The 21,428-nt window shown below is 43.0% G+C and overlaps 1 protein-coding gene across 4 annotated transcripts in view; it reads right to left on the reverse strand.

Annotated features, from left to right (window-relative positions):
• Positions 1-21,428, reverse strand: part of DTHD1 (death domain containing 1) — a 73,255-nt gene that overhangs the window by 12,806 nt on the left and 39,021 nt on the right. The window contains exons 9-10 of one of the 4 annotated variants that reach the window (XM_050947450.1): positions 6,149-6,206; positions 1,897-5,364 (exon numbers count right to left, since the gene is read on the reverse strand). The exons of 1 other annotated variant lie outside the window; for it this stretch is intronic. In XM_050947450.1, the coding sequence (XP_050803407.1) occupies positions 5,045-5,364; positions 6,149-6,206 (378 nt within the window). In that variant the 3' untranslated portion in view covers positions 1,897-5,044. Of the gene's footprint in view, positions 1-1,896; positions 5,365-6,148; positions 6,207-21,428 lie in introns of those variants that run through there. 2 more of the 4 variants (XR_007773559.1, XM_050947453.1) reach the window with 2 other exon arrangements.

Below are 21,428 nucleotides of genomic sequence, written 5' to 3' on the forward strand. Positions count from 1 at the left end.
AAGCATTGGCAATTGATCTGTTGCAATTTTATTATTGCTGGATAAGGTTTGGCTTGTATCCTTTTGTTCCAGAACTGTAGGCAAAGTCAGTGAGTTAATAACAATAAATCAGGATGAAGGAGGATGTGAACTTTGCTTCACAGTGATTCAATTAATTCTGTCTTATTGCTCTTGAGAAATGGAAGCAATAGCTTTTCTATCTGAGCCCTCATGTTGGTATCCTTCCCCATCTAATTATCTGAATTTGGGCCTAATTTGTATTTTGTTCAGTTGTGTTTGATATTTATACACCTCTGAACTTAACTTGAATGAAACTCCTAACAAAAGGAGGGCAGAAGCTGGAAAGAAGTGTGGCTGGTCAGGAATTTTTTGACAAAATGGTGCTGCTGGTTGTTGGAAAATACTGAATCTTCAAAAATGAAACATCATGGGAAAGTGCCAGTTTTGACAAATTTATTGTTTTGAATATTTTTTTGAAATAGTTTTTTGAAAATGTCAGAATGTCCCACTTTGACTCTTTCAAAATTCCATTTTTTTGGTCTGAAACTACTTTTCTGTTTGAAATTTAGACTAATTATACTAGTAAAGTTTTAAGGTCAAAACTGAAAGGAAACATTTCAGAAATAATTAAACAATATTTTGTTTGACCTAAACCTAAATTTTTATTTTTGTTTCGATGGTCTCTTTGCACAAATTTTCAAAATTTCAACGTTTCCAGACAAACTTTCCAAATCTCAAATGTTCCTGGGATGGGAAAACAATTTCCTGCCCAGCTCCAGAAATACATTCTTTGTTCTCATATTTCTCAGCTTGTTTCATACAGATTTTTCTCTCTGCTTCCATTCAGATAAGGCTCATATGTATATATCTAACCTTTACTTTCATTTCTCATGCTCAAGACTTTTGGAGTGCCCCGATTACTAGTGATGCAGTGCTGTTTATAGCAGAAAGCTTGACAGTTAACAACAGCCATTTCACCTGCATCTATTGCGTGTATTTCTTTATCTCTCAAGCAATTCTCATGTTTGTCATAATAGCTCCTAAATCTTCTGACCTGAAACACAGAAAGCATACAGCCACCTAGTGAGCATGCTAATAGGAAGTCCTCCAGTAAAGATTTTGTTTAGAATCCTCACTAGCATGTAAGTAAAAGGAAAGTTCTTTATCTTTCTGTTGTATGGAGATGGATTATTTTGTAAGATTCTCAGTCCTGGATCTTGTGCTTCTTGGCATTAAATAGGTGAAACTCTGCAGTCACTAACTATTAGCTTTTTAAGAGCACCAGTAACCCATTAAAACATGAAGCTTGGAGAATTCCTCTTGCCTTACTCTAGGGAACACAAGATCCAAAGAGTGATAATCCTGCACAGCTGGTATCTTTAGAGAATCTTCCTTCCTTCTCTGTGTACCACAAACAGTGTAGAGTTGCTTGATTTTTGCCATTTAAAGTAAACCTTTTGCTCTCCAAGTAACCATTGGGACCATATTTATACCTTTTAATATCTAGTCCTCCATAAAATCCAAATACATTATAGCAGGATGTTTCTCTGAAATTTCCCCCTCACTCTTTAGGTTTGTCTACTAATGTATTAGTGGATAAAGGCTAATGTCAGAGCTGATCCTGAGTCCACTGTTTATTCATAATGCTCATCTCAGTTATTACGTATTAATACTGTGTGGGACTTCAGGATTTTTTCCAAGTACTAGAAGCTGTCAAAGTGTAAGGAGCTCAAAGATGACACAGCAAAAGCAACATTTATTGGCTCCAATTATTGAGACTTCTTTCTTTGCCTTGGAAATAAAATTAAAAGTAAACCCATCCAACACTGCAATAAGTTTTAAAACAACATAAATGTTTGGCTTTATCCAATACACAGAATAAGAGTTGAGGCAAGCTTTATTATATCTGAAATTTTTAATAGGTTAATGCACCTATTGCATTGTCGTCTAAAGTGGAATTGGTTTTTTTTACAGTAGAAGTTAAAATAACTAGCACTGCTAGTGGCTTTTCATTCATAGATCTGAAAGTGATTAAAAAAGAAAGCTAAGCATTATTATCAAACTGTCAGGGAAGCCCTAAAAACTTGCATAGCATTATCTTGTTCATAAATGGTTTGAAAACCTACTCTAAGTCCAAAAGTCAGAATTTTATCCATAACAATTCATGTGTCATTTCTAACCTAAATTATCATATATGTACAGTACATTGGTAAATTTCCTAGTTGATTACAATGTGCAGATGGTTAATACAATATAATTAAACTACACACCTGTTTGAAGCCAGCCTACATTACAAGTTTGTAATGGGTCTGACTCGCCATTGCTTTGCACCTTAAGTAGTCTTACTTGTGAAGTGCACACAAACCAGAACCACAGCATTTTTTTACATCAACTTTCTATCCGTCTAGCCTAGGTTCTGATATGATGCTCATTACTGTACTGTCTGAGCATCTCAGGATGTAGTTATTCTCACAACAGCCCACTTAAATAATTATCACTTTTTTACTGCAGGAGAACTAAATGACTTGTCTAAGGTCAAGGATGAGAAAGGTGGCCAGGGATTAGGGCACTAGCCTAGGATTTGGGAGACTCAATTTCAATTCTGTGCTCTGCTTCAGACTTTCTTTGCAACTTTGGGCAAGTCAGTTAACATCTTTGTGTCTCAGTTCTCCAGCCTTAAAATGGGGATAATAGTACTTCCATAGATAACAGGGGTGTTGTGAGTATAAATAAACTGCGAGGCACTGAGATACTAAGGCAATGATGCACATGTAAGTCCTATGATTAGTGTGACCGGATGTCCTGATTTTATAGGGACAGTCCCAATATTTGGAGCTTTTTCTTATACAAGCCACTATTACCCCCCCACCCTCTGTCCCGATTTTTCACACTTGCTGTCTGGTCACCCCACCTATGATAGATTACAGTGGAAACCTGTGGAGGAGCAGGAAATTGAAACCAATCTTCTTACTTCTTTGCACAGATGTAAATGACTGCACAAGGTGCAGAGCACTGGAAAATCAAGGTCCTGATAGAGAAACTGCATTTTATCCTTTATTGCTTTCCTGCAACTGAAGATTAGTTGAATAAACTTTATGCTAGACACAGAGGCCATCTTGTGGTAGAATGAAGGTGGTAGCACAGAATGCTTGTAATTTGGAAGTAGAGTTAAAAGTTCTCACAGTAGTTTCATGATTATGATTACAATTTATATTTGTATTACTGTACCACCTAGGAACCTTTGTCATGGACCATCCCATTATGCTAGTTTCAACTATGAATTTTGATGGTATCTGGACCTAAAGTTGCTTCAGAATAAGTAACTATAGAAAGTACTCAAAATAATTGCTTTTAATTGATGACGAATGTGTTAGCAGAGTAAGTGACAAAAATACAAGAGAGCTAAATTCAATTGCTACTGACAAAATGATTGGCTCCACTTAAATGTAATCTGGTTTTAGAGGGCTTTTTTCTTTTTAAGAAAAGAAAATGAGTGCATATTTTTGCACTTATGTCTCACAGAATGGACCAAATTAATTCTTGTGCTGTTTCTAAATTGCTTTTTAAAAGTGTGTGTTCTTCAGGCTGAATCTGTCAATCAATAGATTGATGTTTGTCTTACTCAGCTGTAGTTTTCTTACATGTGATAGCTACTTGAGGATATTCTAATAGCAGGAGCTTGCCCACTGTTTAGAATTTCTTTTAATTTAGGATATTTTCCAAGATTTATTTTGAATTTGAAGATTTTTTTAATCAAGCTGGAAAATAATTATAACTAGAACAAGTCTGCACAAATGGACTGGATTTTAAAGACTACTTCCATATATGCTGTGTGTGTAAGTACAATTGATAGTTGTTTATAAATATCAAATATCTGTATCTTCCTTCCAGCAGCCTCTGATTCACTGTGGCTTTCCAGCTATCTTGAGCCTTGAGCAACTAATGCAAATGGCACACCCCTTAAACAGGTTTGTGGCACACCAGATGGATAGCAATATATTAGTGATTAGGTCCTACACGCTGTCACTTTCAGTTAATGTGTTGCAAGAACACAGTAATTCAAATACGGCAATAATGTATGGCAATTGAGATGCAATATTAGGGATGCCTTGGTCATGACTCCATTTTAAAGCTGAGAGGAATTTTACATAATAGTTCAGAGAGGAGCTGAATAAGAAGTGATACAGAGTAAATGAATAAGCAATAGTATACAAATGTCAATCAGGCATTTCTATTTACCTCTTCCCATAATATAAGAACACAGGACACTGAATGAAATTACACTGCAATAAATTTTAAATTAAGAAATATTCTCCAGATTTCAGTATTTATCTGTGGAACTCATTGCTATAGATATAGCATTGAGACAAAGGATTTAACTGTATCCAGAAGAGCCTTAGACATTCTTATGAATAATAAGAGTATAATTGGCAGTTACACTCACAAGGATAAAATATTCATAGGGAATATCAATTTTTGTCCTAGAGATAAAGACTAGCTGCTTGAGTTTAGAAGAAGCTTCCCCTATTAGTGCTTTATAGCAATTGTCTATTATGGTCTATTAGGAATTTGGTACTGACCAACATTAGAAATAGGATACTGAACTAGATTACTCATTGGGCTGATGAAATATGGTAATTCATGTGCCCCTATAATATAGGGCTACATTGGTAAACACCAGATCCTACTACAGTCAGTGGAGCCCTATGTGTAAATCCAAAAGCTGAATGTAGTTCTTGGTATCTGTATTTTCAGCAACTTGTTTGATTTTATTGAGGAACGTGAGCTGTTATTAGGCAAGGGGAAGAATATAAAGAAGTCAAGGTAGGCAACTTGTGCTATCATGGAGAGGATGAAAATTTACTGAACAGTTAAACAACACCCAGTGGACTGACTGGTCTTTTTTCCCGTTTGCCAATTCATTGTAAAAATTTTAAAATGGTTTAAGCTAAAGCAAATGTCACTTGGAAATTGACTACTTGTGCAGTCACATGCAGAAAAACATTCAGATTTCCCAAGGTGAAAACATACAGATATCGGTCTTTTAGTTGTTCATCTCAGGCCAGTGCTTTTGCCAAGTGAATGCTTTATTCTCCCACTTGAACCTGAGCTCTTCAGAAAGATCACTTCTGCCACTCTTACGAAGATAACGAGATAGGAGTCGCTGTTTATCAGCTGATCTTGGAAGATTCTTTTTCCAGAAGCAAAGAAGCTCATAGATCTGATGTGTTAGATTATCAGGGCATTTCAGTCTAACAAGCTGAAGAGTGCTCCGACGGATAGGCAGGTGCAGAGAGAGCAATGATGCATTATCTTCTGAGAGCTCCTCTGCGAGCCAGTACAGCAAGTTATCCCATAGGGCCTCTGTTAGTCAGAATATAAATGCTTAAAAGTGTTTAGATTTTTAAAAATATTACTACAAATATATTTTAAAAGAGCTATAAAATCATTTATTCCTAATGCCTTCTCCTAGACAAATGTTTAATTTAAAAAAAGATCTCCAGAGCTGAACATCCTATAAACTATTGGAGGTCAAAGGCAGTTTTGCCATTGACTTATGCGGAGTTAGAATTTTACAGTCTATGCCTGTAATTTTGCACTCTGGTACAAACTTGGCTTATTAACTTCCCTGACTCAGTAACAATCCTTTATACTTAAATTGTGTAGAGGAAATCAGCAATAAAATGCAGCAGCTCATATTTTCTACAACAGACCAGGGAAGAGAACAGACCTTCAACCCTCAGCTCCTGAGGCCTGAGGGAAGGCAGGAACTTCAGGCAGTCGTTGTCAAGGAAGGTTCCTCCTAGAAGGCCATGTCACTGGATGATGGAGGCCACTGCAGAGGTGGAGCAACCAGCAGCAGCAGACTCCAGTGGCGAGAGGGCTGCCACATCATGCCCAGCCACAAGGAGGCACCAGTAGTGACCTGACCCCTTCACAGGGCTATATAAGCTATTTGTTTCCCTGGTAAAGTTTCTCAGAAACCGTTTTTCCCCCCATTTCATTTAATATAATTTTAAATATATTTACATTCTTCTAACTGGAATATGAAAGGGTCAGTTTAATGAATGAAAATATTGGCCACAATTAGATTAGTGTAACTTAATTTTATTAACTTTAACCATCTAGTGCAAAAAATAGCTCTTACCTGATGAATCTGTAGCAATTCTTTTTGTGCTTTGTGGCCGGTTGATTGATTTTTCATGCTAGCAAAGATAAAGTATTTAGGGAGGGAGAATGAACAAATCTGCCAGGGGAGGGAGGATATGAGAATGAAAAACAGTAAATCAGCATTTCAAATGTAGTGCTGCTTATGCCATTACCACATACTAGGCCAGATTCAAAGCTACTGTAAATCAGCATATTATGATTGAAATAATTGTCAGCTGCTGCAAGAGACATAACTTCAATGGGCCCATTGTATTTGACGGTATGTCTACACTGCAATCATAGGGTGTGATTTGGAGCTTGTGGAGACATGCCCAATTTACCTTTAATCTAGTTACCTTGGACACCAGAGGTGAAGGTGTGGCACCATGGACTACAGCACTGACTAGCTACTCAAGTAATTACCTCAGTGCTCAGGTACCCACATCATTTAGATCAGTGGTTCTCAAACTGTGGGTTGGAACCCCAAAGTGGGTCACGACACCATTTTAATGGGGTTGTCAGGGCTGGCTCTAAACTTGCTGGGGCCCAGGGCCGAAGCCCAAGCCTCTCAGCCTGAAGTCGAAACAGAAGCCTGAGGGTTTCAGCCCTGGGTGGCAGGGCACAGGTTACAGGCCCCCTGCCTGGAGCTGAAGCCCTTGGGATTCACCTTTGGACCCTCACTTCCACTCTGACAGGAAGCTTAGGCTTTGTGCCCCCTCCTCATCCCCCCATGGGCAGTGGGACTTAGGCTGTAGCCCCCCCTCCTGGGGTCATGTAGTAATTTTTGTTGTTAGAACAGGGTCATGGTTCAATGACGTTTGAGAACCACTGATCTAGATTAAAGTTATTTCAGGTATGTATATATAGCTTGGGTATCTTTTATAAATAAGTTGCTGCATTTGTGCAGATGTGCACAGTAGGAAATGTTCTAAGCTAGATCATGCGTATATGACAAATCTATTGGGAAGGGGTGTGTGTGTGTGTGTATATATTATGTGTATATTAGACTCCATTCATATTTTATATAAATAAAAATTTCAGATACTGAAAGAAATGTGCCTGTGCACTCACGTGCACTTGGTATAGGCTGAACTTATCTAATCCAGCACTCTCTGGTCCAACAACATCCATGGTCCAGCATAGGCGCTGACTCTGTGGGTGCTCCAGAGCTGGAGCAACCATGGGGAAAAATTAGTGGGTGTAGATCATCCACTGGCACCAAGCTCCCTGTGCTGCCACTTCCTCTTGTGCACCGGCGACCCTGCGCTTACCACCACCTCCTCCTCCCTCCCAGTGCTACTGGAGAGCTGCAAACAGCTGATTCACACTGTTCAAGCTCTGGGAGGGAAGGGGAGGACCTGGGGCCGGCAGCTGGGACCCCAGATGGGGGGCCACACTGGATGCAAAGCCTGGGGGTGCTGCAGCACCCCCCCCGCACTCTTATTTCCCGTGCCTATGGAGACCTGCTGGCAGGGCCAGTGCGAGGATATTTTGTGCCCTAGGCAAAACTTGCACTTTGTGCCCCTTCCCCCCTCCATAACATCGGTTCATTGAGGGGCAAATCTCAATGAGCCTTTATAGACCCCAGGAGCCAGCCATGCTCCCCAGACCAGGTTTCCCTGCCTCTCTTCCCCTGAACTCCTCTGGAGAGTGCACAGCCCCCCCGTGAGCCCCACCCTGGCGGCACCTGCCCCAAGTCTACTCACTGGCTTTGCTGGACTTGGGCCACTGCATCAGCTCGGCAGGGAGGAGCTGCCTTCGGGGCTCCTGCAGCATATGCATGTGGGCAGAGGCCCCTGTGCAGCCCCCCAACTCCCCTCTCGCTGCACTTGGGCTCTGCGGCTCCCAAGAGTGTGAGATGCTGCTCATAGACTCAAGGACTGGAAGGGACGTCGAGAGGTCATCGAGTCCAGTCCCCTGCCCTCATGGCAGGACCAAATACTGTCTAGACCATCCCTAATAGACATTTATCTAACCTACTCTTAAATATCTCCAGAGATGGAGATTCCACAACTTCCCTAGGCAATCTATTCCAGTGTTTAACTACCCCGACAGTTAGGAACTTTTTCCTAATGTCCAACCTAAATCTCCCTTGCTGCAGTTTAAGCCCATTGCTTCTTGTTCTATCATTGGAGGCTAAGGTGAACAAGTTTTCTCCCTCCTCCTGATAACACCCTTTTAGATACCTGAAAACTGCTATCATGTCCCCTCTCAGTCTTCTCTTTTCCAAACTAAACAAACCCAATTCCTTCAGCCTTCCTTCATAGGTCATGTTCTCAAGACCTTTAATCATTCTTGTTGCTCTTCTCTGGACCCTGTCCAATTTCTCCACATCTTTCTTGAAATGCGGTGCCCAGAACTGGACACAATACTCCAGTTGAGGCCTAACCAGTGCAGAGTAAAGCGGAAGAATGACTTCTCGTGTCTTGTTTACAACACACCTGTTAATGCATCCCAGAATCAGGTTTGCTTTTTTTGCAACAGTATCACACTGTTGACTCATATTAAGCTTGTGGTCCACTATGACCCCTAGATCTCTTTCTGCCATACTGGAGGAGGCTCAAGGCCCCGCGCCCCAGCAGTGGCTTACATGCCCTGGAGCCGCAGAGCCAGGACACTGCTTTTTGGCACCCCCAGGGCCATCCTTAGGATTTATGGGTCCCTATGCAGTATTATTAAACTGGTGCCCATATGCCCAATGGCAGCCTGAGCTTGCAGCCCGGCGGAGGCCAAGGGACAAGGCAGAAAGAATAACAAGACGCCCTGCCCACCTCATGGTGGCAGAGTCACAGTTCCCCATGGAGACCCCTGTACCCTCTCCCTCACGCAGAATGGACATGCAGAAGGTACCTAATTAAAAGCACTAAAATTGAGAATAAAAAATGTCAATCACAGGTTTTTTGATATGCCCTGAAGTTTGTCAGACATTTTATTTGCAAACCCTTTGTAGTAAGGGTGAGTGAGCTGTCTTGCTGAATACATTAAATATTATGGAATACATGATGCAGCTCTTCTGTTTTACGTCTTCTTAGTCAGTATTTCTAAGCTGATTTTATATTTTTAATTTAAAATGTCTGTTCCAGTGAGTTAAATATCTAGTAATCTGGAATGAGTAAATTTATCAGTCAGAGGTTTAGTGTGTTCATAACAATGTTCATTGCTTTTAGAAAAAAGAATACTAATTTACTGTGTGTGATCTCCATAACAATACACATGTTTATGAAATTTCACCAACTTTAAAAAATGTTTGCAAAGATTTTAGGCATAACAAAGGATTTTATATCTTACTAAGGTACTGATTTTGCTTAAAACTAGTTCATCAGACAGTCAGAAGTAAAGACAGGGAAACTCTTTGTCCAGCTATCTGGAAGCAAAGGGCTTTTGCTTCCTTGGTTCGGGGGCGGGGAAGGGAGAAATGGATGGACAGAGGACAGGAAGACTTTGGAAGTGTGTTTTCTACTATAATATACTATAGCAATTAAAATTCTTATTTTAGATAAGGGTGGTCTTTTGAAGAATTTATTTAAAAAACCATATGTCTGAAGATCCAAGCATTTAAGGGTAAAGATGATTGTGCATCTAAAAATCTATGCAAGGATTTTTTAGAGATGAAGATTATAAAAAAATCACAACTCACTAATGAAATATTTTTAAAGCAAATTTTAAACTAAGGTCCTGTAGACTGACATGTTCTGAGTAAATATTAGTCATGCACAACTGTTTTTGTCAGTACATTCAGAAACTGACAATAGATACCTCGGGGTTGGCAAATGCCTGTTAAATGTCTTCATTACCCCTTGAATGGCTCTCTAACAGTTTCAGTGTTGTGCTAATAGGTCCGGCAAGCTGGAGACTTTCTCTTTTAACTATTAGATCCCTTTCCCAGGCCTGGTCCACACTATGCAGTTAAACCGATTTTAACAGCATTAAATCGATTTAACGCAGTACCCATCCACACTACAATGCACTTTATATCAATTTAAAGGGCTCTTTAAATTGATTTCTGTACTCGTCCCCAACGAGAGGCGTAATGCTAAAATCGATATTAACATATCGGCTTAGGGTTAGTGTGGCCGCAAAATCGAAGTTATTGGCCTCTGGGCGGTGTTAGTGTGGCCGCGTTAGGGTTACTGTGGCCGCGTGCAATCGACTTTATAATATCTGTTTTTTATAAAACTGGTTTATGTTAATTCGAAATTATCCTGTAGTATAGACATAGCCTGTCATGGTACAATTCCCCACTCTGAACCTTAGCGTCCAAAAGATGGGGTACCAGCATGAATTCCTCTAAGCTCAATTACCTGCTTAGTACCCGTAGCGCTGCCACCAACCAGGAATTCCAGTGCCTGGTACACTCTGGTCCCCCCAAAACCTTGCCAGGGGACCCCCAAGACCCAGACCCTCTGGATCTCAACACAAGGAAAGTAAACCCTTTCCCTCACCGTTGCCTCTCCCAGGCTTCCCCTCCCTGGGTTACCCTGGAAGAACACTGTGATTCAAACTCCTTGAATCACAAAACAGAGAGGACAATTCACCTTCCTCCCTCCTTCTCTTTCCCCCTCCCAGACTCTTCCTGAGAGAAAGTAATCCTGGCACAGAGAGAAATCAGCCTCTCTCTCCCTCTTCCCTCCTTTCTCCCCACCAATTCCCTGGTGAATCCAGACCCAGTCCCCTGGGGTCTCACCAGAATAAAAAAACAATTCGGTTCTTAAACAAGAAAAGCTTTTAATTAAAGAAAGAAAAAACAGTAAAAATTATCTTTGTAAATTTAAAAAAAAAAATGGAATAGGTACAGGGTCTTTCAGCTATAGACACTGGGAATACTCTCCCAGTCTAAGTATACAAGTACAAATTAAAATCTTTTCAGCAAAATACCAATTTGAACTCCTTTCAGCCAAATACACCTTTGAATTTCTTCCAACCAAATACACATTTGCAAATAAAGAAAACAACCATAAGCCTAACTCGCTTTATCTACCTAGTACTCACTAGTCTGAACTTATAAGAGCCTGTATTGGAGAGATTGGAGAGAAACCTGGTTGCACATCTGATCCCTCTGAGCCCCCAGAGTGAACAACAACCAAAACTAACAGCACAGCACAAAAACTTCCCTCCCTCAAGATTTGAAAGTATACTGTCCTCTGATTGGTCCTCTGGTCAGGTGACAGCCAGGCTTACTGAACTTGTTAACCCTTTACAGTCAAAGAGATAAAGTACTTCTGTGCTATTAACTTTTCTTATCTGTTTATGACATAGCCCCAGGAAGACTCAGCCTGCAGGAAGGGTCAGAACAGGGATAGGAAAACTAGCAGGGTGGACACTAAGACCCAGTGGTGCCCCAAATTTTCAGGTGCCCTACCCAGCTGCGTATGCCTAAGGACAGCCTTGAGTGCCCCCAACCACTTGCCGCCCTAGGCCACTGCCTAGTTCACCTAATGGTTGCACCGGCCCTGCCTGCTGGCACTCTGCATTGCCCTCCCGTGGTTCAGCAAATTCTCTGGTTTGGCACCAGTCAGCTTCCAAGGGTGCTGGACTAGAGAGGTTCAACCTGTAGAAGCAAGTGCAAGTATCACTGCTTTCAAAGACGATAATGATACCTAGAAATTGTTGGCTAATTAATTTCACAGCACAAGCTTTAGGAAGGGAACACTCCAATAATAGTTTTGTGGGTTTCATTGTAAATGAGGAAATGTGGGAAACTTTCAGAAGTATAGATTAATAAATAATGCCACCTCTGCAGCTATACTTATTCTTTTATTGTATGGTGCAACCTGTAATTTTAACACATTAAAAAGATCATTATAAGGAACAGTCTGTATTCTCAATGATGAAGTGCAGTACTTTTTCCTGCTGCCCTTGATTCACTGAGATGGGGCACCGAGACAAAGTTTTGCCTGTTTTATTCCCCTTTCCTTGCTCCCTGTCTACCTGCTCGGGATGGGGGAATTACAGGTATGTAGCCCCTGCTCTTGCCTCCCTCTCTAGCTGCAATATGGGGACTACTAACACGGGGCTGCGTGACTATGGCTATATTGGACTTGGCGACCATCTGACCTTACATCAACAACCTTTTGAAAAGAGTGACTTCAAATGTTTAACAATTGGAAAGAAGGAACCGAGGGTCCATGGGTATAAAGCAGAGATTGGCAACCTTTGGCATGCGACGGCCAGCACATCCCTCAGCCCGTGCTGCTTCCCGCAGCCCCTATTGGCCTGGAGCAGCAAACCACAGCCAGTGGGAGCTGCAATCGGCAGAAACTGCGGACGCGGCAGGTAAACAACCCAGCCCGGCCTGCCAGTGTGCATACCCTAGTGAGCTGCGTGCCAAAGGTTGCCGAACCCTGGTATAGAGTTACGAATTCTAAAGACCACCACAACCGTGAGTTCCCTACTCATCTCAACTCTGAGGTTGATTGCTAGCAGTCCCAAAGGTAGGGATCCTAATGTGGATTTTGTGCATGGCAGTGCAAAGCCCAACCAATCTTGTATGCATCTGAGGGCCTAATTCATCATTGTAACACAAAAGTTTTACAGCAATCAGGGCCGGTGCAAGGAAGTTTCGCGCCCTAGGCGAAACTTCCACCTTGCGCCCCCCTCAGCCCTGCAGCAGCTCCCTGCCCCCCCCCCCCGCCCTGAAGTGTGCCATACGTCCCCATGGCAGCTCCCCACCCCCTGGCCTGAGGACCCCTGCAGTACCTCCCCACCCTAGCTCACCTCTGCTCCGTGTCCTCTCCGAGCAGGACTGCGCAGTATAACCCCTGGGCTGGTGGCTGCCGGCAGCGGCATGCTGACCCAGGGGACCTCCCTGGGTTGCCAACGGGGTGCCAGGGCAGCCCAGAGGATTCCAGGGGCCTGGGGTCTTCGGCTGCAGGGGGCCCCCGCTTTCGCGGTAATTCGGCGGCAGGAGGCCCTTCCGCTCAGGGACACGCCACCGAAGTGCCCTGAGACCCGCCACAGGGCCCCCCCACCGCCGAATTGCCACTGAAGCGGGACCAGCTGCCGAAGTGCAGCTGGGTCTTCAGCAGTAATTCTGTGGTGGAGGGCCCCCGCCGCGGGTCTCCGGAGCACTTTGGTGACTGGTCCCAGAGTGGAAGGGCCCCCCGCTGCCGAATTACTGCTGAAGACTGGGCTGCATGTTGGCAGCGGGTCCTGCTTCGGCGATAATTCACCAGCGGGGGGTCCTTCCGCCCCGGAGCAGAAGGACCCCCCGCCAGCGAGGACCGGGAGCAGAAGAAGCTCCAGGGGCCCGGGCCCCACGAGTGTTTTCTGGGGCTCCAGGAGCGAGTGAAGGACCTCGCTCCAGGGGCCTCAAAAAAAACTCTCGTGGGGGCCCCTGCAGGGCCTGGGGCAAATTGCCCCTCTTGTATTCTTCTCTGGGCGGCCCTGCTGGCGTGCTGAGCCAGAGGAAGCCCTGGGCTGCCGGCTGCCGCGGCTGCGCCCTGACCCGAGGGACACCCTGGGCTGCCAGTTGCCACGGCGGCGCGCCGACCCAGAGGAAGCCCTGGCTGCCGGCAACGGTGCCCTGACCCGGGGGACCCCCTGGGTTGCCGGCTGCCGCGGCGGCGCCCTGACCCGGGGGACCCCCTGGGTTGCCGGCTGCCGCGGCGGCGCCCTGACCCGGGGGACCCCCTGGGTTGCCGGCTGCCGCGGCGGCGCCCTGACCCGGGGGACCCCCTGGGTTGCCGGCTGCCGCGGCAGTGCGCCGACCCAGAGGAGGCCCTGGGCTGCCGGCAACGGCGCCCTGACCCGGGGGACACCCTGGACTGCGGGCTGCCGCGGCGGCTCAGACTCCCTCTCTGTCCCAGCACCAGCAGCTGCTCAACCATTTAAAAAAAAATTGGGGGGCGCTTTTTGGCGCCCCCAAATCTCGGCACCCTAGGCAACCACCTAGTTCGCCTAAATGGTTGCACCGGCCCTGACAGCAATGCAACTTGCTTGGAGTTGTACCAATATAAATCAACGTGCTAGAAAAATAAAGTATTAAATGGACTGGGATGAGAATCTCTTTCAGAGAGGGGCACTGTTCTTCTTTCAATACCACAATGGTCTTTTTCTCTTGCTTAAATAGGCAGTTATATTTAAACGTGGATTTTCATTTGCTAATGGGGATTTAGAGCCTCAAACTTCTGAAAAAGGTTTCCACAGAGAGGCAATTGAGTTCATGTACAATTACTATGGGTTGACTTTAATCTGAACCACTTTATACTCGGCCGTTTAAAAAAAAAAGTGAAAATGATGTATATTAATGTAATATGTATTATATCTTAAAAACTGAAATCTGCCTTAAAAGACTACAATCTATGATGAAACATCAAATTCACCCAGGCTGTAACTCCACTGACTTTTGGCTCCAAATATTCTAGTTGACAGTGTAAGTACTAGAATAGTCATAAATGGTTTTCTAGCCTAGAAGGCCATTCAATTAGCAAAAGCAGCTGCTTTTCTGAAGCATAGGATCACATGCTGTGTCACTGTGAGACTGTCATTAGGGATAAAACTGAATAGAAATTTGACAATGCTTGAAGATATTGCTACAATACGTACATGGAAATCACTCTGATAGCCCTTTCATTCATTCAGTAATATAAAATTACAAAAGGTTGTCAGTTGGACCTCTGACACACAACCAGACTGCACTAGCATCTAAAGCAGTAGAAGCAGAACAGGGAAAAAGGGGGAGGGTAGAATCACCTCTTGGAATTACTTGATTGATTGATTTCTCCTCTTATTTACTCCGCTTTTTCCCCCACGCAATTAGTCCTGATTTATACCAGTAGACATGAGTTCAGAAACAGGCCTATTGTTTCCTCTTTGGGTTAAAAGGAACAAGTTGAGGTAGATGTGCCCCATGGTCCTACCACTCCGTGCCCCAGGAAAGGAGCAGTGAAGGTGGATCTACTAGGCCTGCCTAGAAAGGCTGTACAGAAGCAGCAAGGCAGAGCCCAGCTGGCTCACAGAAGGAACTGCAAGGCCTGCTTAGGTCAGTTCTTGGGTGGGTGCATGCTTGTTAGCTCACTTGTTGCTGGTCACAGGAGCTCAAAAGGAGAATCAGTAGATGGGTTCTGGTGATATTTGCATTCAGTGAGGAGGAATAGGCTTTGAGAACTTGAGTGCTGAGATAAGGGTGAAGAGAAAGGGGCTGCATGAGAAAAGCAGCAGATAACTGAAGGAAGCAATATGTAGCTGCTGTGAGAAGGGTCCCTGGGCTGGAATCCAGCATTGTGATTTGGGCCCAGGTCCCCCCACCATCCACAGAGCAGTGGCCTAAGCCCTGAGAAGGGGACAAGTCTCTTTTAGAAGCTCAAAGAAAGAGCTGGAATTAAAGGGCCCAGAAACAGGGCTGAACATTCTGGTGAAGGCTGTCAGGTTGTTAGATTTCTCTACTCTGGAAGGAGACCATCGGTTTTAGACTCTGTGGCTTGTCTGGAGGGCTGAGCTACTGAAGGCCTGCCTAATGAGGTCAACAACCTACAGAGGTGCCTGGGGCAGGAGAGCTTGCAGTATCACATCCAGCTGATAGGAGGTACCCATGAGAGGTGAGTTTCCCTGTCACAGTAGGCAACAAAATTCTTAAATGCAGTTAAAACAAGATAGCTCCATCGCTGGGTAGTGCTGCTGAAGACCATTGTGATAATCTGTGATATTGCAGCACATGAAAATACAAATGTGAGGAGAATGGTCATGGCATGGACACCTTCATTTTTTTAGAAACCCATTTTTCAGGAGTTTTATGTGGAAAAATAAGAAACATATTAATACAACACTGGAAGGTAGCCCATTTGAAGTCCAAACTTAAGCAGAAGTTTGCAAGCTAGCAGCAACTTTTCAATAATTTAACTTATTAAGGTCTGGGATACGGCCAGTTCTCAGTGTCATTCTGACTATAATTGGGAAAACAGCTAAAGCCCAGAAAAGGCAGGGGTACATGGAGTATTTCATTTCCACCATTACTGGTTCTCCCCAAAGGGGTCTGCTGTTGGAAGAGAGAATTTAAGGCTAAGGTTAATTGTGGAGGAAGATACTATTCAATGTGAAGAAGGGGTTACAAGGTCTGGGTCCAACAATTTTTAGGAAAAAGGATTTTGACACTTAGAATTCCAATGGTCAGTGTGCATATCAAAGAAATCTGCTGAGAAGGATTTTGGAGAGGGCTGAGTGTATGATTCCTGTAATGAGGAAGACTGAAAAGGCGTCTCTGTAGGTTTCCGGCTGGCTGAGTTCCTGTTGAAATGACTATCTAATGCAGCTGGAATTTCATTGTATTAAATGTATTTGGGTGCCTAGAGCCTTGGATAAGCATCTTTTTATTATTTTGAATCTAAATAAAATAAGGGCTAGTAATATCTTTTAAAAAATGCATTAGGTTGGGTGTAAAACAAGAGCTGTTTTGGAAGCTATAATAACTCCAAAGTGGTTTGCAGTCCAACTTGGTGAAAATAAGTCTGTCCTGTGCAATTATTCTCAATGAGCATTAAGGTGAAAACCTCACCTCAAAGAAATCTCTGGCAAAATTATTAACTTCAATGGGGCCAGGATTTCACCATTAGCATCTAAAACACACAAGCTTTTGCATTTCTTGGGATGTATTTTTTTTAATTGGGGGACAAAACATTTTTTTAAAATGTTAACTACTGTTAAAAGTCTCATAATTTAAAAATAACATGTAATAACCTGAAACTTTCAAAAATATTCTTTTGGGTAGAGATTGCACAAGAAACATTGTGGGCAGTAAAGAGCTTGGTGGTTTTTTAATTTTTTTTCAAAGTTTTAAAGGGTGCAGACGGCATATAGGGAAAACTAGCTCACCACACGTTAACTCTCTATCATATCGCTATAATTAAACACACTTAAGAGGGAGCTGAATACCAAATAACTGAAAACATTGTCAAGTTGGTAAGTAGTGGGTCTTTTAAAAGATACCCCATTTGTCCATGTCACCAAACAACCAAATAATTAGTACAATCCACAGTGTCTGCTTCGGCGACATCATTGACTGGGTCAAAATAATGGTGGCTTCTGTGCTGAGATAATTGCTCAGTGTTTTCCTTTATTATTGCTATTGGTCTTTCACTTTAATGAGTATGAAGCTTAATCCACAAACAATAGTTAAAACAAAAAAAACAGGAGTACTTGTGGCACCTTAGAGCCTAACAAATTTATTTGGGCATAAGCTTTCGTGGCATAACCCACTTCATCAGATGCATGCGGTGGAAAATACAGTAGGAAGATAGATACAGAGAACATGACAAGATGGGGGTTGCCATACCAACTCTAAGGAGACAAATCAATTAAGGTGGGCTATTACCAGCAGGAGAGGGAAAAAAACTTTTGTAGTGATGATAATCAGGATGGCCCATTTCAAACAGTTGACAAGAAGGTGTGAGTAACAATAAGGAGAAAATTAGCATGGGGAAATAGTTTTTATTTTGTGTAATGACCCATCTCCTCCCAGTCTTTATTCAAGCCTAATTTAATGGTGTCCCATTTGCAAATTAATTTGCAGCTGCAGAACTGGCATTCCAGTTCTGCAGTTTCTCATTGGAGTCTGTTTTTGAAGGTGTTTTTTTGTTGAATTGCAACTTTTAGGTCAGTAATTGAGTGTCCATGGAGGTTAAAGTGTTTTCCGACTGGTTTTTGAATGTTATAATTCTTGATGTCTGATTTGTGTCCATTTATTTTGCGTAGAGATTGTCCGGTTTGGCCAATGTACATGACAGAGGGGCATTGCTGGCACCTGATGGCATATATCACATTGGTAGATGTGCAGGTGTGTCATAAACAGATAAGAAAAGTTAATAGCACAGAAGTACTTTATATCTCTTTGACTGTAAAGGGTTAACAAGTTCAGTAAGCCTGGCTGTCACCTGACCAGAGGACCAGTCAGAGGACAGGATACTTTCAAATCTTGAGGGAGGGAAGTTTTTGTGCTGTGCTGTTAGTTTTGGTTGTTGTTCACTCTGGGGGCTCAGAGGGATCAGATGTGCAACCAGGTTTCTCTCCAATCTCCCTGATACAGTTTCTTATAGATCCAGAATAGTGAGTACGAGGTAGATAAAGCGAGTTAGGCTTATGGTTGTTTTCTTTATTTGCAAATGTGTATTTGGTTGGAAGGAGTTCAAATGTGTATTTTTGCTGAAAGGATTTTAATTTGTACTTGAATACTTAGGCTGGGAGGGTATTCCCAGTGCCTATAGCTAAAAAACCCTGTACCTATTCCATCTTAAATTTACACAGTAATGCAGAGGCAAGATTAGAAAAGCAAAGGCACAAAATGAACTCAAACTAGCTATTGGAATAAAGGGAAACAAGAAGACTTTTTATCAATACATTAGAAGCAAGAGGAAGACCAAGGACAGGGTAAACAGTAACGGGAGACTTGGAAATGGCAGAGATGCTTAATGACTTCTTTGTTTCAGTCTTCACTGAGAAGTCTGAAGGAATGTCTAGTATAGTGAATGCTTACGGGAAGAGGGTAGGTTTAGAAGAGAAAATTAAAAAAGAGCAAGTAAAAAATCACTTAGAAAAGTTAGATGCCTGCAAGTCACCAGGGCCTGATGAAATGCATCCTAGAAAACTCAAGGAGTTAATAGAAGAGGTATCTGAGCCTCTAGCTATTATCTTTGGGAAATCATGGGAAACGGGGGAGATTCCAGAAGACTGGAAGGGGGCAAATATAGTGCCCATCTATAAAAAGGGAAATAAAAACAACCCAGGAAACTACAGACCAGTTAGTTTAACTTCTGTGCCAGGGAAGGTAATGGAGCAGGTAATCAAAGAAATCATCTGCAAACACTTGGAAGGTGGTAAGGTGATAGGGAATAGCCAGCATGGATTTGTAAAGAACAAATCGTGTCAAACTAATCTGATAGCGTTCTTTGATAGGATAACGAGCCTTGTGGATAAGGGAGAAGCGGTGGATGTGATATATCTAGACTTTAGTAAGGCATTTGATACAGTCTCGCATGATATTCTTATAGATAAACTAGGAAAGTACAATTTAGATGGGGCTACTATAAGGTGGGTGCATAACTGGCTGGATAACCGTACTCAGAGAGTAGTTGTTAATGGCTCCCATTCCTGCTGGAAAGGTATAACAAGTGGGGTTCCGCAGGGGTCTGTTTTGGGACCGGTTCTGTTCAATATCTTCATCAACGATTTAGATGTTGGCATAGAAAGTACGCTTATTAAGTTTGCGGACGATACCAAACTGGGAGGGATTGCAACTGCTTTGGAGGACAGGGTCAAAATTCAAAATGATCTGGACAAATTGGAGAAATGGTCTGAGGTAAACAGGATGAAGTTCAATAAAGATAAATGCAAAGTGCTCCACCTAGGAAGGAACGATCAGTTTCACACATACAGAATGGGAAGAGACTGTCTAGGAAGGAGTATGGCAGAAAGAGATCTAGGGGTCATAGTAGACCACAAGCTTAATATGAGTCAACAGTGTGATACTGTTGCAAAAAAAGCAAACGTGAATCTGGGATGCATTAACAGGTGTGTTGTAAACAAGACACGAGAAGTCATTCTTCCGCTTTACTCTGCGCTGGTTAGGCCTCAACTGGAGTATTGTGTCCAGTTCTGGGCACCGCATTTCAAGAAAGATGTGGAGAAATTGGACAGGGTCCAGAGAAGAGCAACAAGAATGATTAAAGGTCTTGAGAACATGACCTATGAAGGAAGGCTGAAGGAATTGGGTTTGTTTAGTTTGGAAAAGAGAAGACTGAGAGGGGACATGATAGCAGTTTTCAGGTATCTAAAAGGGTGTCATCAGGAGGAGGGAGAAAACTTGTTCACCTTAGCCTCCAATGATAGAACAAGAAGCAATGGGCTTAAACTGCAGCAAGGGAGATTTAGGTTGGACATTAGGAAAAAGTTCCTAACTGTCGGGGTAGTTAAACACTGGAATAGATTGCCTAGGGAAGTTGTGGAGTCTCCATCTCTGGAGATATTTAAGAGTAGGTTAGATAAATGTCTATTAGGGATGGTCTAGACAGTATTTGGTCCTGCCATGAGGGCAGGGGACTGGACTCGATGACCTCTCGACGTCCCTTCCAGTCCTAGAGTCTGTGTCTATAAGATCATTTTTACTGTTTTTCTCTCTTTAATTAAAAGTTTCTTGTTTCAAAACCTGATTGTTTTTTATTCTGGTGAGACCCCAGGGGTCTGGGTCTGGATTCACCAGGGAATTGGTAGGGAGAGAGAGGCTGATTTCTCTCTGTGCCAGGATTACTTTCTCTCAGGAAGAGTCTGGGAGGGGGAAAGAGGAGGAGGGAGGAAGGTGAATTGTCCTCTCTGTTTTGTGATTCAAGGAGTTTGAATCACACAGTGTTCTTCCAGGGTAACCCAGGGAGGGGAAGCCTGGGAGAGGCAACGGTGAGGGAAAGAGTTTACTTTCCTTGTGTTAAGATCCAGGGGGACTGGGTCTTGGGGGTCCCTGGGCAAGGTTTTGGGGAGACCAGAGTGTACCAGGCACTGGAATTCCTGGTTGGTGGCAGCGCTACGGGTACTAAGCTGGTAATTGAGCTTAGAGGAATTCATGCTGGTACCCCATCTTTTGGACGCTAAGTTTCAGAGTGGGGAATTGTACCGTGACAAGGTGAATGAGCCCCTGATGGTGTGGCCGATGTGATTAGGTCCTATAATGGTGTCCCTTGAATAGGTATGTGGACAGAGTTTAAAACAGGCTTTGTAAGGACAGGTTCCTGGGTTAGTGTTTTTGTTGTGTGGTTGCTGGTGAGTATTTGCTTCAGGTTGTAAGCAAGGACTGACCTGTCTCCCAAGGTCTGAGTGAGGGATCATCCTTCAAATCCTGAGCTGGTATGGCAACCCCCATCTTTTCATGTTTTCTGTATGTGTGGATATAATCTTCCTACTGTATTTTCCACTCCATGCATCTGAAGTGGGTTTTAGCCCACGAAAGCTTATGCCCAAACAAATTTGTTAGTCTCTAAAGTGCCACAAGTACTTCTCGTTCTTTTTGCTGATACAGACTAACACGGCTACCACTCTGAAACAATATTTAAAGTAAATTCAGAGTTAGTGAAAGCAAAGGGGTAATTATTTACAGTTCCAAATAGTAATTATAGAGAAAACTACATGAACTGAGGGGCCAGATTCTCATTTCATTTACACCAGTGCAATTCTGGGGTAACTACATCATAGTGGTGGATGTGAGATGTTTTAAGTGCTGTTAAACATAACATCCTCTAGATGCCACTGTCATGTCTACATTTGCCTTATGCGAAATATGCTGTGAGAAGAAAAAGTTAAAAGCC

This window comes from Gopherus flavomarginatus, chromosome 3, assembly GCF_025201925.1.
Source record: "Gopherus flavomarginatus isolate rGopFla2 chromosome 3, rGopFla2.mat.asm, whole genome shotgun sequence".
NCBI classification, from domain to species: domain Eukaryota; kingdom Metazoa; phylum Chordata; order Testudines; family Testudinidae; genus Gopherus; species Gopherus flavomarginatus.